General features: G+C 38.4%; 1 protein-coding gene across 1 annotated transcript in view; it reads right to left on the bottom strand.

The window, feature by feature from the left end:
- The window catches only part of MICU2 (mitochondrial calcium uptake 2), a 169154-nt gene extending 151740 nt beyond the window's left edge, over positions 1 to 17414 (bottom strand). The window contains exon 1 of the mRNA XM_032315404.1: positions 17023 to 17414. Coding sequence (XP_032171295.1) covers positions 17023 to 17238 — 216 coding nt within the window. The 5' untranslated portion in view covers positions 17239 to 17414. The remainder of the gene's footprint in view (positions 1 to 17022) is intronic.
- Positions 17415 to 17761: the final 347 nt, after the last annotated feature.

The raw sequence follows: 17761 nt of genomic DNA, 5'->3' as shown, positions 1-17761 counted from the left end.
AATAAACTGTGGAGAAGAGAAAGCCTCATGAAGCTTCAAAGTACCTCCCACAAAATACTAGTTATTGAGTATATAAAAAAAATTATTTAACTTTACAATGGAGAAACCTGGCAGATACCATCTTACCAAGTGATACAAGTTAATATCAGTAGCAATCTATATCATATGCTTCCTTAATAAGTCACATTGAGAAGAATATAGCATAGCTTTAGTATTATTCTTTTTTTTTTTTTTTTAAGATTTTATTTATTTATTTGACAGAGATCACAAGTAGGCAGAGAGGCAGGCAGAGAGAGACAGAGAGGAAGGGAAGCAGGATCCCTGCTGAGCAGAGAGCCCGATGCGGGGCTCGATCCCAGGACCCTGGGATCATGACCTGAGCCGAAGGCAGAGGCTTTAACCCACTGAGCCACCCAAGCACCCCGCTTTAGTGTTATTCTTAACAAAAATGCATAAGTCATGAAGAAACATCAGCCAAATCTAAATTCAGGGACATTCTCCAAGGTAACTAGCTTTTGCTCAGTGAGAGGTCAAAGGGCTTTAAAACTGCAAAGAAGCCTTAGAACAATATAGATGGATTGAAGCATGGAGGAAAGGCACACTATTTTTCAACTGATTTTAGCCTCTTAAACACAGCTTTAGTTGGGTACTCTATCCTTCATTCATTTATTTATTCACTTACTCACTTATTCATTCAAAAATTAAATACTTACTATGAGCCAGGGACTGCTAAGTATTGTTAGTAAAATGATAATAAGAGCCAAAAGTTATAATCAAGTACTTTATAATGGTGGTTGTGTAGTAAGGTGTTTTTAAAAAATTGAGATACAACTGATATACAACATTATATTAGTTTCAGGTGCACAAGATTCGGTATGTGTACACATTGTGAAATGAACACCATGAGTCTATCATCCATCCTCACACAGTTACAATGTTTATCCCTTATGAGATTTATTTATTTTTAATTGTGTTATGTTAGTCACCATACATTACATCATTAGTTTTTGATGCAGTGTCCCATGATTCATTGTTTACATGTAACATCCAGTGCTCCATAATATCTGTGCCCTCCTTAATACCCATCACCAGGCTCACCCATCCCCCTCACTCCCCTGTCTTCTAAAACCTTAGTTTGCTTCCTGGTGTCCATAGTCTCTCATGGTTCATCTCCCACTCTGATTTCTCCCCCTTCATTTCCCCCTTCTCCTAATGTCCTCCATGCTATTCTTTATGTTCCACAAATAAGTGAAACCATATGATAATTGATTTTCTCTGTTTGACTTATTTCACTTAGCATAATCTCCTCCAGTCGCATCCATGTTGATGCAAGTTAGGTATTCATCCTTTCTGATGACTCAGTAATATTCCATTGTGTATATGAACTGTATTTTCTTTATCCATTTGTCTGTTGAAGGGCATCTTGGTTCTTTCCACAGTTTGGCTATTGTAGACATTGCTGCTATGAACATGGGGGTGCATATGGCCCTTCTCACTACGCCTGTATCTTTAGCATAAATAACCAGTAGTGCAAATGGTGGGTCATAGGGTAGCTTTATTTTTAATTTTTTGAGGAACCTCCAAACTGTTTTCCAAAGTGGCTGCACCAATTTGCATTCCCACCAACAGTGTAAGAGGGTTCCCTTTTCCCCACAACTTCTCCAACATTTGTTGTTTCTTGCCTTGTCAATTTTTGCCATATTAACTGATGTAAGACGGTATCTCAATGTGGTTTTGATTTGAATTTCCCTGGTGGCTAATGACGATGAACACTTTTTCATGTGTCTGTCAGCTGTTTGTATGTCTTCTTTGGAGAAGTGTCTGTTTGTGTCTTCTGCCCAGTTTTTGACTTAACTATCTGTTTTTTTTCTGGTGTCGAGTTTGAGAAATTCCTTATAGATCTTGGATATCAGCCCTTTGTCTGTAGTGTCATTTGCAAACATCTTCTCCCATTCTGTCAGTTGCCACTTTGTTTTGTTGACTGTTTCCTTTGCTGTGCAGAAGATTTTGATCTTGATGAAGTCCCAAAAGTTCATTTTTGCTTTTGTTTCCCTTGCCTTTGGAGATGTGTCTTGTAAGAAGTTGCTGTGGCTGATGTCGAAGAGGTTACTGCCTATGTTCTCCTCTGGGATTTTGATGTATTTCTGTCTCACATTGAGGTCTTTCATCCATTTAAAGTTTATATGATGAAAATTTTTAAGATCTACTCCCTTAGCAACCTTCAGACATACAATACAGTATTATTAACTACAGTCACCATGACATAGTTACATTCCCAGGACTCTGTTTTGTAACTGGAGGTTTCTCCCTTTTCACCATCTTCACCCATGTCAGCCCCCTTATAGTAAGATATTAATAACTAAATGTGGGCTTAAGGTGAATGGAATTTCAGTGAGTCCTGAATCTTAATTTATTTTTTTTTTAATAGTTTTAGAGAAGCCAGACTTAGAACTGCACTATTGGAAACATTTTGCATTCTCCCAATATGAAGGCATCCCAAATCAAACATACTAAGAAATATCAAATTTGACATTTATAATATATTTCTACAACAGAATTAACTATAGAAATAATTATATAAAAATTAATGTAAACACATTAACAAAGCTTTATAATGTGAGACAGTGAATGAAACATGATACTCCACCATGTTTTTTTCCTTAAGGAAAAAAAGCTTCAGGTCCAAATTCTAGGTAGGTTGTAAAAATAAGTGAAATATAAGACTGAAGACTTTAAAGCAGTCTAGATACCTATTTAGGAAGACCCTTTAATACTATTTGTTAATCCTCAAATTATGTTAGTCTACCATGTTTTGACCATAGTGACAAAAAAAGCACCCTTTCCTGACCATTCTTAACCTGTTCTGACTTTCCTTTTCTTGCCCTAAGCATCACTTTCTGATCTCAGGGAAACTGTTTTTCCTGTTTCTTTGAGAAGTATTTCTATGACCATGATTTCTCTTCTTCTAAAGACTAAGGTTTTGTAAAAAAAAAAAAAAAAAAAAAAAAAAAAAAAAAAGACTAAGGTTTTGTCAAACAATGCATGTATCTCAATTTAAGTGATAAAAATGTGGACAAATTCTCATAGTAACAAGACAATAACAACTAGGTCATGACTGCCACCTGGCCAAAGGCGATTCTGTAAAACACCATGACTCTAAGACATATCCTGATTTTTAGGTATGTTAAAATGTTGAAAGAAAGAAAGGTGCCCTAGGAGGGAAATGTAAGTATGGGAATGTTGTAATACTGTATCTAATTAATTCCACTTTAATATAGATTTTTAAAAGTTATTTGATATTTTAACAAATTAAAATGATATGGGTCAGAATATTAAAAATAGTTCCTGAGCTTAAAGGCTAATAATATTGTTAGAGAGACCAGACAATAGATTTGCTCATAAGAAAATGCAAATGCTAACTGATGGCACAAACAAAATTATGATGAAAAGTATAAGAAAGGAGATACTAAAGTAGGCTTCAAGGAGATCATCTCCATGGATAGAATTAAGATGGTCAGAAGGAGGGAATTCCTAGCAATCAGCAGGAACTGATAAAAGAGAAACTGATAATTATCATGGATGTCAAAATGTAAAAATTAAAGGTATGAAATAACCAGGCTGTTCTGAGATTATTAAAAGTTTTTACAAGCTAATGCTGTTTTGTAATGCAAGTTGCTAAATGATTAATATTGATGCAGTCTACCTTAAACCCATTAAAAATGCTTACTCATAGGGCAATGGTCAGTTAAGCATCTGCCTTCAGCTGGGGTCATGCATCCCAAGGTCTTGGGATTGAGTCCCATACTGGGCTCCTTGCTCAGCCGGGAACCTGCTTCTCTTTCTGCCTGCCGCTCCCTCCTCCTTGTGCGCGCTCTCTCTCTGACAAATAAATAATAAAATATTTTTTAAAAATGCTCAATCATAAATCTAAGGTGAGGGAGGATTAAAAGGCAAAATATCAGTTTAGAAATAAAGGTCAAGAAGATCATTAAATGGGATTTAAAGACAAAAATCACATCAACACATACATTAATTCTAAAATATGTTCATGTGTGAGACATTTTGTCATGTATACAAGATATTTATATGAATATATCTTAAAGATATTTTTTCTTCTAAATTCTTTTAACTTACATAAAAGTAAGCAAATTAAGCCAGTAAGAGAAAGGAAAATATATTTATGAAATGTCAATAAGGAATACATGAGAAATCATTCAAATCAGACTTGACAACTAAATCATAATCACAATTACATAAGAAAATAATTTTATTTACCCAGAAAGTAACATATTACCTCAATTTATATAACATCCTCCCCTTGGAACATCAAAGTGATTCTCCCATACATCAAGCCACATTTTTCATAAACCTTGAAATTATAAATTTCTTATAGTTGGTTTTAAAATGCATATTTTCTGAAGTGTAACAATATCTGGTCACCACAAGACCAGTTTTCATATTGGTAATTTACTAAATTTTCTCATTGAAAATATAAAGTTTACTGGAAAATTCAAAGGCATTATAATACCTGATATGTGCTAGACACAAAATAGATGTCTAGTTCAAAAATCTACAAAGTTGTAGTAGCAGAGTCCTAATTTCTACATATAAAACAGATATAAAAGGGATCTCTCAAAGGCTGCCCATTCAATTTTCTTCTGGATCTTGAGAAGTCTCTCTGATAGAACACAGCTGGAAATCACTGCTCTTAGACCCATGCTACATATTAATTGCATTCATTTCCTAGGGCTCTTGTAACAAAGTACCAGAAACTGAGTGGTTTAAATAACAAATTTATTATCTCAAAGGTCTGGAAGCCCAAAGTTCTGAGACTGAGGTGCCCACAGGGCATGTTCCTTCTTAAGGCCTGAGAGAAGAATCTGCTCTAGGTCCTCCTTCCTAGTTTCTGGCAGTTCTCCAACTTGTGGCAGTATAACTCCAGTCTTTACATGGTGTTCTCCCTTTGTGTGCATCTAAATTCCACCCCCCCCTTTTTTAAAGATTTTATTTATTTATTTGACAGAGAGAGATCACAAGTAGACAGAGAGGCAGACAGAGAGAGAAGGAAGCAGGCTCCCCGCTGAGCAGAGAGCCCCATGCGGGACTCGATCCCAGGACCCTGAGATCATGACCTGAGCCGAAGGCAGCGGCTTAACCCACTGAGCCACCCAGGCGCCCCCTAAATTTCCCTTTTTATAAGTCATCCTATATCAGAGGTCCAACCTACTCCAATATGATCCCTCCTAAGTTTTAACTAATTATATCTGCAATGGTCCTATTTTCAAAAAAGGTCACAGTTTGAGGTAGTGGAGGTCATGACTTCAAAATACAAATTTTGGGGGAATAGAACTCAACTCAAGAGTCCACCCTCTGGCCCCACCCAGATTCATCTGCTTTCACATACAAAATGTACTCATCCCATCCCAAGATCCTCCAAAGTCCTAATCATCCCAGCAGCAACTTTAAGTCCAATATCTCATGAAAATGCCACCGACTAAGTCCCAAATCTCATCATGTAAATTCTCATAATCACTTCCAGGTAAGATTCAGAGTATGACTAATCTTGGGGTGAAAGTTTACTCCTGTAAACCTATGAAACTAGACAAGTTATCTGGTTTCAAAATACAATGGTGGGAACATGTACAGTATATACCTTCCCATTTCAAAAAAAAAACAAAATAGTTTTTTGTCTTTTGAAGAAAAAAAAGGGGGTCAAGGGTTGCAAACATGTCTGAAATTTAGGGCAAATCTGATTTTATGGTTTGAGAATAATCCTTTGTGGCTGGGTGCTTTGTGTTCTTAATGTTAGTCTCTCCATCTCTCCTTTTTTTCTGAAGAATTTATTTGAGAAAGAGTGTGCATGAGAGGGTGGGGGGAGCAGGCAGAGAGGGAGGGAGAGAAATTCTCAAGTAGACTCCCTGCTGAGCATTTTGGCTCCATCTCCAGACCCTGAGATCATGACCTAAGCTGAAATCAAGAGCTGGAAGCTTAATCAACAGAGCCACCCAGGTACTCCTCCTCAAGTTATTCTGCTCTTTTCTGGAAAGATAACACGTTCTGTGGCTAGATAGCTCTACCAGCCCATTTCTTGCCTTTAGAACACAAGAAGTCCTTCCTTCATTTCATCCCTTCTCTGCCCTCTCCAGTCTAACCCTAGTAGCTTTTTTTGACTGGATTCAGGAGTCACACTCCTAATCTCTTTAGTAAATGGTTGTCTAGCCACACTCTTAATTTTCTCTGTGGAGCATCCTTCTCAGTTTTTAAAATACAGATAGGGTAATAATTTTCCAAATCTTCAAGTCCTATTTTTTTGTGTGTGTGTAATAATTCCTTCTTTAATTTCCTTCTTTCCTCTCAAATTTTACCATCTACAGCAAGGAGAAACTGAACCATGACTTCAACAGTCTGCTTAGAAATCTGCTCAACTAAATATTCAATTTTATCACTCACAAGCTATACCTCCCATAAAACAGTAGAGCACAATTTAGCCAAGTGCCCTGCCACTTTATCCACAGGAACTGCCTTTCCTTCAGTTTCCATTACCATGTTCCTCATTTCCATCTGAGACCTCTTCATCAGAAGCACCTGTAACATTCATTATTTGCAGCAATAGTCTCTTCACGGCAATATAGACCATTTCTATCATGGGCCTCAACTCTTCCTGCCTCTACCCATTAATCAATTCCAAAGCTACTTCCACAGATTTAGTATTTATTACAGCAGCATACTAATTCCCAGTACCGAAATCTGTTATTAATCAGGGTTCTTTAGAGGAATGAGACCAATAAGATATTCTTATATTCTATATGTATAAAGGGAGAAAGAGAGACAGAAGAAGGAAAAAATTTATTTTAAGGAATTAGCCATGGGACTGAGGAGGACAGCAAACCCAAAACCTGTGGGACAGGCTAGAATTTCTGGTAAGAAACCAAAATTCAGGCAAGGGTTTGTATGTTGCCTCCAGAGACCAAATTCTTTCTTCCTCAGAAAAGCTCAGTTTTGCTCTTAAGGCGATCCACTGACTGAATTACACCCATCCACAGTATGGAGTAATCTGCTTTACTGAAGTCTACTGACTTAAATGTTAATCACATCTCTTAGTGCCAGGGTGGCTCAGTCATGAAGCTTGATCTCAACTCAACTCAGGTCTCGATCTCAGGGTCATGAGTTCAAGCCCCAAGTTGTGCTCCACATAACTGCACCTGAAGAAAACCTTCACAGTAATATCTAGACTGTTTAACCAAACAATTGGGTACCACAACCTCACCAAGTTAATACGTAAGATTAACAATCACAATGACCTCACTAATTTTCCTGTCATCATTAATGTTATCTCTCTCAATAATATAAAAATGACAATTTCAACAAACCTTTAAAAATTTTTTCCAACAATGAAAATATTTGAAACCTCAATTACTGTACCATAATATCAGGAATTTTATAAAAAGCAATAATTAATTCGATGAGAAATCTCTGATGGAGAAGGGTGTACCCTGCAACCATGGAAATGTACATTCAACAAACATTTAATGAATAACATCCAACAGCCAAGCCCTAATTTTAGCACTAGTGAGATAATATGAAAGAAAAGCTCATTTTGCTGAGGTCTTTTATTCCTCAATAACAAATAACTGAAGAAACACAAAGGACAAGGGGGCTCTATTAAGTGCCCACATATCCTTGGCACTGCGTATAATGCCAATAAGAAATCCGGACAGTACCCTTTCTAACAAGTGGTCAACCGCCCTACAGACTTCTCTCCTTTGTCAGCTAGAACAATTTTAGCCTCTGTCAATAGAGGGCACTGGAGTGACACTGCAAGAAAACAGGCGGGAAGGCACTTCTGCCTTTTTTTTATTCAGAGCTGGAGCCAGGCGGCCCTCAGAGACCAGCCAGTTTCCAAACAGATCTAGAGTAGATTCCGACATACCAGGTCACCTCCTATGTGCAGCGCCAGGTGCCACTCCTGCAGCAGCTCTGGCCATGTCCTCAGGCCACATTCTCCCATTCAGTGGGTCCATTCTATAGACCAATTCCAGCCCCTAAACATCTACCAGCAATGACAAGTTTCTTCCAAAGACTAGCTCTGGCCTGAACCATCCGGCCAGAGCTACCGACAGCAGACTTTATATTTCTGTGGTAACCATGCCCTCTTCAAAAAGGCTAAATCTCAGCTTTGGGGCTGGAGGAGCTTTCCCAAGTACTGAGTGAGTATCTTCACTATCTATTCTCCTTTTGCTTACAGGTACTGGCTACCTTTTGGCACCTGCTACTTCAGCACCCCCCTTAAAGTCCTTTACTCTTTTAGAAGTCAACCAGCTTTACCAGATATTTCTTTGTTATTAAACTTCCCCATCTGAATTACTGTTTTAAGTTTCTGTCTCCTGACTAGACCCTGACAGGGATAAATCCTACCTTTCATTTCATAATCCATAACTGTTCAAAACCATTCCAGGAATTAATATTGTTAAAATGTCCATACTGCCCAAGTGATTTAAAGATTCAAGGCAGGCATTCCCCTTCAAAATCCCAATGGCATTCCTTATGGAAATGGGGAAAAAAAAAATCCTAAAATTCATATGGAACTACAAAGACCCTGAAAAGTTAATCCGATCTTGAGCAAGAATAAACCTGGAGGCATTATGTTTCCTAATTTCAAAATACACAAAGTACAGTAATCAAAACAGTTTGATACTTACATAAAAACAGACACATGTCACAGAATAGAGCCCAGATATATGACCACACAAAGGGGAAAGGACAGTCTCCTCAACAAATGGTATGAAGAAAATAGGATATCCTTATGTAGAAAAATGAAACTGGATTCTTATCTCACACCACATATGAAAATTAACTAAAGTGGATTAAAGACTTAAATGTTAGATCCAAAACAGTAGAACTACTGGAGGAAACACTGGGGAAAATCTTCTTGACAGAGACCTGGATGATGATTTTCTGAATATGTGACCAAAAGCACAAGCAACCAAAGCAAAAATTATCATGTGGAATTGCACCAGACTTTTAAAAAAGCTTATGCAGAGGGGCGCCTGGGTGACTCAGTGGGTTAAGCCGCTGCCTTTGGCTCAGGTCATGATCTCGGGGTCCTGGGATCAAGTCCCACATCGGGCTCTCTGCTCAGCAGGGAGCCTGCTTCTCTCTCTCTCTCTCTCTCTCTCTCTCTCTCTCCCCCCCTGCCTCTCTGCCTGCTTGTGATCTCTCTCTGTCAAATAAATAAATAAATAAATAAATAAATAAATAAAAGCTTATGCAGAGCAAAGGAAATCAGAGTGAAAAGCAAACTACAGAATGGGAGAAAATACTGCAAACCATACATCTGATAAGGCATTAATATCCAAAATATATAAGAACTCAAACAACTAAATTGCCATAGAAATAAAGAAAATAACCAGATTAAAAAATGGGGAAAGGGGGCACCTGGGTGGCTCAGTGGGTTAAAGCCTCAGGGTCCTGGGATCAAGCCCCACATCAGGCTCTCTGCTTAGCGGGGAGCCTGCTTCCCCTTCTCTCTCTCTGCCTACTTGTGATCTCTCTCTGTCAAATAAATAAGTAAAATCTTCAAAAAAAAAAAAAATGGGGAAAGGACCTGAATAGACATTTTTGAAAAGAAGACGTACAAGAGACCAAAAGGTATATGAAACAGTGCTCAACATCACTAATCATCAGGAAGACACAAATCAAAACCACAATGAGGTATCACCTCATACCTGTCAGGATAGTAATTATCAAAAGACAAAAGATAACAAATACTATAGGGGATGTGAAGAAAAGAAAACCCTTCTATACTGTTGGCTGGGAATGAAAATAGGTACAGCCACTATGAAAAATAATACAGAGAGGTTCCTCAGAAAATTAAAAATAGAATTACCATGATCCAGCAATACTACTTCTGGGTATATGAAGGAAGTGAAATCAGTATTGCAAAGAGATATTTGTACTCCCACAATCATTGCAACATTATTTGCAATAGCCAACTGTCCATCAATGGCTGAATGGAAAAGATGTGGTGTGCATCTGCACACAACGACACACACAAATATTATTCAGCCTTGAAAAGGGAAATCTTGCCATTTGCAACAATATGGATGAACATGGAGGACATTCCACTAAGTGAAATAAGCCAAATGCTACATGATCTCACTTATCTGTGAAATCTGAAAGAGTCAAACTAACAGAAGAACAGAGCAGAATAGTGGTTGCTCTAAGTTGGGGGAAATGGGAAGATGTTGGTCAAAGGGCAAAAGTTTCAGTTATGCAAGGTAAGTCCTAGAGATCTAACATACAGCATGGGGAGTACAGTTTACAGTTTATGATGCTGTTATTATATACCAGAAATTTGTTAAGGGGGTAAATCTTTAAGTGTTCTTACCATACACAAACATGCATTCAGTGATAACTAGGCGAGATGTTGGATATAATGAACTTGATATAGTGTTCATCATCCCAATATCTAAAAAAAAAAAAGTCAAGTTGTACACTTAAAAATTTTTTTAAATATAAATTTTAAATATATTAAAAAAAATTTTTTTTAAATATTTACTTTTAGAGAGAGAGAGTACACATGCAAGGCAGGAGCAGGGCCAAATGAAAGCAAATTTTAAGCAGACTCCCTGCTGAGTGTGGAGCCTGGAAAAGGAGGTGCTTAATACCAGGAACCACATGCTCCAAATTTTTCTGCCTCCACTATGCAAAGCAACCTTCCCTTATCCCTGAAGCCTGAGCCACCAGGCTCTTAAAGGGCTTACTCTCTATCAGAAACAGTTAAATAAACCAAAACCACTCTCTCCATAAGAAGAATTTTAACCAATCGCTAAGGTATAGATCTTGTTATATTTACATCTTCAGTCAATGCAATAAATACGACATACACAGTATATATATACATGTAACGATATTATCAAAATATAGTATCAGAATATAGCATCAGTATAACCAAACAGAGTTTTCATTTTTATGGTTAGTTTTCATCATATGTCAGGATTACTTCCAAATTTAAAAACAGTTTAATTGGCTTGAGGTTTGTAAGTTGAAACATCTCAGTAACTGGAATAAAAATGCAATTAACTTTAAATTCTAAAATTAATTTTGATATTTTAATATGATAGCAGAGGACAAAAGCTTGCCATATGAAGACAAACAAAAAAGGTAATAAGGGGATTAAAAATGAAATCTCAGGGGCACCTGGGTGGCTCAGTGGGTTAAGCCTCTGCATTCAGCTCAGGTCATGATCCAGGGTCCTGAGATCGAGCCCTGCATCCAGCTCTATGCTCAGCAGGGAGCCTGCTTCCCCTGTCCCCTCTGCCTGCCTCTCTGCCTACTTGTGATCTCTCTCTGTCAAATAAATAAAATAATAATAAAAATCCTTAGGAAATATATTAAAAAATAAAATCTCATACACATTAACAGGTGAAGTGGACCCATCTTTTACATTTTTGAGAGAAAGATATATCTATTATTGTTACATTATAAATTCCATCAATTTATTCACTCCTTCAATAAATATTTACCTCACCTACTATGCAAAAGACTCTTTTCCAGGCCCTTGGGATATAGCAGAAAAGAGCAAGATTTCCTATTTACTTATATTTTCTACTGGGAATGTGGGATGACATATCTTTATGACTTGTATATAAATGAGTATACAAAGAACATTTAGCAACTTAGCTGATTCTAACCATTTTTGGATACTGCTTGTCTAATATTTCTATAAATGCCAGTCAAACAGAAGTTAGACCAGGTCATTTTGTTATACAGTACAGTTCATTTATTTACTCTTTGAATAAACATTCATTATGGGCCTTCACGTGGCCATAAATATACAGAGATGAAAAAGACCAAGAGACCATTCTAATGGGAGAAGACAAATAGATAAAATAACTTCGGAGAGTAGTAAGTTCCATGAAAGAAAAAACTGATTAAATGTTATTGGGGAAAAGTTTCAAAGATTTATAAATATACACAAATAAACATATAAAAATAAATCTCATACCTATGAACCTGTATAAGATATTTGAATTTATTTATAATAAACATTTATACCATTTTATAGACTAGGTCATACAAAATTAATTTTACTTTTTAGGAAGGATTTATTTATTCATTTTAGAGAGAGAGAGAGAACATGTGCACATAAGCATACATGGGGTGGGGTGGCAGTGGTGGAGGGGCAGGGAGAGAATCTCAAGCAGACCCCCACTGAGCGTGAAGCCCAATGAGGGGTTCGATCTCAGAACCCTGAGATCATGACCTGAGCCAAAATCAAGAGTCAGATGCTCAACCAACAGAGCCATCAGGAGCCCCAGTAATTTTGCTTTTTAAATATAATTCTGTTTTTTTTATTAAAGATTTTATTTATTTATTTGACAGAGAGATAGAGAAAAAGCATGAGCAAGCAGAGCCAGGCAGACAGTAGAGAGAAGAAGGCTCTCTGCTGAGCAGGAAGCCTGATGTGGGGCTCGATCCCAGGACCCTGGAACCATGACCTGAGGCGAAGGCAGCTGCTTAACCAACTGAGCCACCCAGGTGCCCCTGCTTTTTAAATATAATTCTTAAACAAATTTTTCATTAAAAGCAAGCCAAAAAAATCCTATTATGAAGTCTGATAAACATATAGTATCCAGTATCACATAAATAATTTGAAAACTAAGGTAAAAAATACAAACATTTAGAGAATAAATGAAATAGTAATACAATTAACAAATGAATAAAACATATAAAATACTATTACTGTTTTGTCAACTGTGAAGTATACTGCACTTTATTTTGGCTTTACAGCTTTTTACCTTTTTTCCCCCACCAGTTTCAGGCCTTATTATTACAATGATTTATAATACCCATGGTTCAAAAAAGCTTTATAGTCTGATCTGACACGGCACTGAAGATCTACTTAGTGATATGGAAATCTGTTAATTTTCATCAGTTGTAGTTTATCAATATATTATTTCTAGCTTGGAAAACAAAATATGGTAATAGCTTTAAAACTTTTGTTACTGAAATACCTGCACGAAGAATGTAATTTTGCCATTCCAAATCTAAAACTGTCTAGCTCCTAACTGCTTTCACTACTCAAATAGACCTATGTTTTCAAACATATCACTTTTTTAAAGATTTATTTATTTATTTGAGAGAGAGAGTAAGAGTGGGTATACTAGCAGGGGAAGGGTAGAAGGAGAGGGAGAAGCTGACTACCAGCTGAGAAGGGAGCCCAACATGGGGCTCCACTGGAGGGAGCCAAAGGCAGACGCTTAACTGACTGAACCATCCAGGTGCCCCTAAATCAGTGTTTATGAACAAGGCAGCTACCCTTTTATAGAAGAATGGATTGGAATAATATAATACTTTTGTCTTTCCCCTTTCTTATCAAATTGTATTATGCCAGAAGCAATTAAAATAATATTGTAAAGGAAGTAACAGTAAAATCTTCGAACAGTTTTCAAATATTCTTAAGTGTTTCAGAAGAAGTTTACAAAAAAGTAATACACTCATGTGCTCCAAAGTAAATTTTCTAAGGATATGTAGAATAAAATGTTTTGTTGCCCAGTTGAAATCACTACATATTTTTAAAAACACTATAATTACATTTTATATAATATCTGCAACTCTGATTCTTGGCAAACTTACCTTCTAAATGTCTTTCAAATTCATCCACTAATTTAGCTATCATCATCCCTCTCTGAAATTATTACAACAGATTCCCTCATCCAGTTTTCAAGACTTCACTGAAGTCTTGATACTCTTTCCAAAGGTCAAAGCCAAATTTGTGATAAAGAAATATATGTAATTTTTTATGCATTAAATAACATTACATAGTGGCAGGCTGAATAAATACTTTGACTTCGAAGAAGTGATACTATGCAATATCTGTAACAATTATAATAGGAAAATATCTGAGATTTCTGTTGATAACAAATGCTATTATTACTACTACAGCTTGTTGCCTAAATTCATAACTGAAGAAAATAGCAAATTATAGGTTAATAAAAAAGAAAGTGATCTTTTTCTATTTAAGTTCATAGACTCTCTGAATTCCATGTCTGGATCTTTTGGGGTACAGGAGGGTTAAGAACCCCTACAATGTCCCCTTGTTATTCTCAAGACAAAATTTCTGTCATATGGCTTAAGGGGCACTTCTTGATGATTCTTTGCCACCACTCATCCCCAGTTTTGAAACTCATCTTTTGCAGCTCATAATCTACTGAGTCAAACTCTTATCTTTAGAACTCTGCAATACACCCTTTGCTTGTAATATTCTTCCCATTCTCTTTGCCCAGCAAACTCCCCATCATCCTACAGGTGTCTATTTACCTATTATTACTTCATGAAACCAAGACTGTTAGGTGCTCTTCCATTGTGTTCCCATAGCACCCCAAACTTACCCTTATCACAGCATTCACCAATCTGTATTAAAACTGCCCTCCCCCATTAAACCATAAGCATTTGAACTGTTTCAAATCCCCATATTGCCTGGCAGAGAGTAGGCACTTCAGTAATTGCAGAGGGAAGGAAAGAAAGAAGGGAAACTCCAATTTACTTGCTAATTCATGACCTTGATTTCTACCCTGTTTCTGACTGACCTCACAAATGCAAGCTGTTGGTCACAATGGGAACCACTTAAGTGTAGGATTCAATGATCATAAATTCCCTATTTTTACTGGAGAGCTGGCCTTGTGTGCTGATTGAAAATAAAGGTCATTACTACTATTATTAAAAATTTTTATCAGGAAGATTCTATCACCTTGCAATATTAAGTAAAATATACTAATACATAAAACTGTATCAAGAAACGGTCTGTACCTATCATTGATTCTCAACTATGCACACATAACTCTAAAGTGGTGGTTAAGGTAGAGGGATTAACAGGTCTCCTTTTAGGGAAGTATTACCAGAATCACTGAGGTGGAGGGAGAGTTTCAAACTATATGTCCCTCAATGCTTGCTGTATTGAGCCACCGTTGCAGAGAGCCATGTGTGGTCATCTTCAAGTCTACTATGGTGGTAGAATGATAAGAACCACTGTTTTGAATTAGTCCAACAGCAGATCAAGCAAATGCTGTGTCAAAACACTTTGTTAAAAATGGTAATAAAATGGGCGCCTGGGTGGCTCAGTGGTTTGGGCCTCTGCCTTCGGCTCAGGTCATGATCTCAGGGTCCTGGGATCGAGCCCCACATCGGGCTCTCTGCTCAGCGGGGAGCCTGCTTCCCCCTCTCTCTCTGCCTGCCTCTCTGCCTACTTGTGATTTCTGTCTATCAAATAAATAAATAAAAATCTTTAAAAAAAAAAATGGTAATAAAATGGGTGGCTCCTGGGTAGCTTAGTTAGTTAAGCTACTGACTCTTCATTTTTCCTCAGGTCCTGATCTCAGGGTAGTGAGACTGTGTCTCCGGCTGCTTGCTGGGTGTGGAGGCTGCTTTAGATTCTCTCGCTTCCCTCCACCCAGCTCATGCATGCTTCCTCTCTCAAAAAACAAAGAACCACACCACCAAAATACCAATGGATAGTAAGCTGGTTTCTAAGCCTAAAGTACTAAAGGCTGGGGAAGGGGAGAGAGCTGGAGAGAATTCAAATATACTGGTGTAAACTTTTTAGTGTCATGTCAGGAATTTAAAACACAAGTAGGCTAGAAATGGGCCAGAAAAAAAAATGGGACAGATTAACTGAAATCAGAATCTACAAATAGCTAAGGGGATAAAACTGAATTCACCCTCTAGGTGAATCACTTTGATTGGAAGGTATATATATGAGTAGTGATAGGTCAGAGTGTTACTACTAAGGGCTTCGAATGACAGAATTTTTAAATGTGGATTTTATCCTAGGCCAAATGAGGCACAATGGTTTCTAAAGAAGGGTACATTATGTGATATACTTGGGATGATTAATCTAAGGGTCCTAAACAGGATGAATTAAGAGGCTGAGAAAAAAGAGGCACCAATGATAAGTTGAATCCTTGGCGCCAGAAGAACAAAAATCCTATAAAATACCACAAGACAGATCCTTCCACCTATGATCAGAAATGGTAAGAGGATGGGAAAGTTATTGCATGTATTATCTATGTGGCATCTTAATTTTATACGATTAAATATTACCATTTGTCAGTGCTTAACTTTAATTCACAAAGCCTCTTCTCTCTTTCATTGTATCCGACTGTTGCTTGGGTTTTTCATTAGAAAGGTATAATGTAAACCTAACAAACAGAAGAGTGCTTTTAATTTTCAAAACAATACACACACTAAAACTTGTTAAAATTAAAAGTCCACAAAATATGTAAAAAGTAGTACTTTTCAAATTTCCAAATACTTTACGGGGCAATTTTATATCTAAGTAGGGAACTTATACCTTTAATACATGGAAATTTTAAAAGAAACGTTTTTCTTAGTGCTAATAGTCCACTGAAGCATTAAGGTTTACAATCATGTAATAAGGTTCCTTAGAGTTGATTATAAAATCTGGAAACTGTCATCTGGCTAATTTTTATGATTGACATTTTTTTGATTAAAAATGTCATCTATTAGGACAACTTCATCATACTATACAAAGAACCAGTCGTAAAGGCTTTAGTTATAAACGTTAAGAAAGGCACGTCTTCCGGGTAAGGAACCGGACACACACCAACTACAGATCCTAAGCACCACTTCACCAAAATAGGGAGGGGCGGGGGGTGTCACCGTGTAGCGAGAACACTGCAAATTAAGAGTGTTGAAATAAGACACGCCCACACTCATCACCGCAAATTTGTCATCGTGGGCTTCGCGTATTCAGCGTTCGCGGGATCCTCCCAGGGGAGGCTCAATCTCCGGCACTGGCCTCCCATGCCCTCTGGGCGCGCCGTGGGAGTCGAGTTGAGGAAAGAACACTTAACCACCTGTCTAGGGTCTTCTGCAGCGATGCCCCTACCTGGGCTCAGGAAGAGGAGCTGGGGCCGTCCACTCCAGACCCTCACCCTCCACCACCTGCAGTCTGAGGACGGAGAAGCTTGGTTAGGGGGGAGGAAAGGACAAGTCCCGTACCTGTGCTAAGACGGTGAGGCTGCCCTCGGGTGCCACGACATTCATGCGGCCATGGTACCATGCCAATCCTGTGCCTGCCAGGGCCACACCGGCCACTGCCGCGGTCAAGGGGCCGGGGCCGGGGCCTGGCAAAGCTCGCCGGCCGGCAGCGATCCCACGCCGCAGTCTTCCGCCCCAGGCCGCCAGCCAGGCGCCTCTTGCCGCAGCGGCCGCCATCTTTGCGGAAGCGCCCCATCACAGAGCCCGGCTCCACCGCCTCTTCGCAGGACTCGAGAACTCCCGCGCAGTCGCGTATCTCGCGAGATCCGAACGGCCTCCGCCAGGCCGCTCGAACCTGCGTTCTGTGGTGGTTACCCGCTGGAAGCTCAGAACGTCGGGAGGGGAACTTCTGCAGGGAGGCCGGGCGGCAGGGAAGCAGTCGGAACAGAACCCAAAGTGGTTTCCCCAGTTGAAGACGAGATAGTTACCGTATTGTGTAGGAAGGTCCTACCCTTTCCGTAAGGAAAGTGATTCCTAGTGGGCGCTGCGGACTCGAGGGGAAAGCGCGAATGAGTGGGGTAGGCTTCGGGTGATAATTGTGAAACTTGTGTAGCTTGCCTTTCTGATGGACATGATTATAAGGGTGGAATCCCGTCCCTGAAGAAGCTGGGGCGTGGAACTGAAAAATCTGCATATTCCTGAAAACTACATTTGCTCTGAATTCCACAAGCCCACGCATGTTAAGACTTTCTTTATTGTT

This window comes from Mustela erminea, chromosome 15, assembly GCF_009829155.1.
Source record: "Mustela erminea isolate mMusErm1 chromosome 15, mMusErm1.Pri, whole genome shotgun sequence".
NCBI classification, from domain to species: domain Eukaryota; kingdom Metazoa; phylum Chordata; class Mammalia; order Carnivora; family Mustelidae; genus Mustela; species Mustela erminea.
The sequence above is the reverse complement of the archived record's forward strand: the minus strand, read 5'-3'. Positions and strand labels throughout refer to the sequence as shown.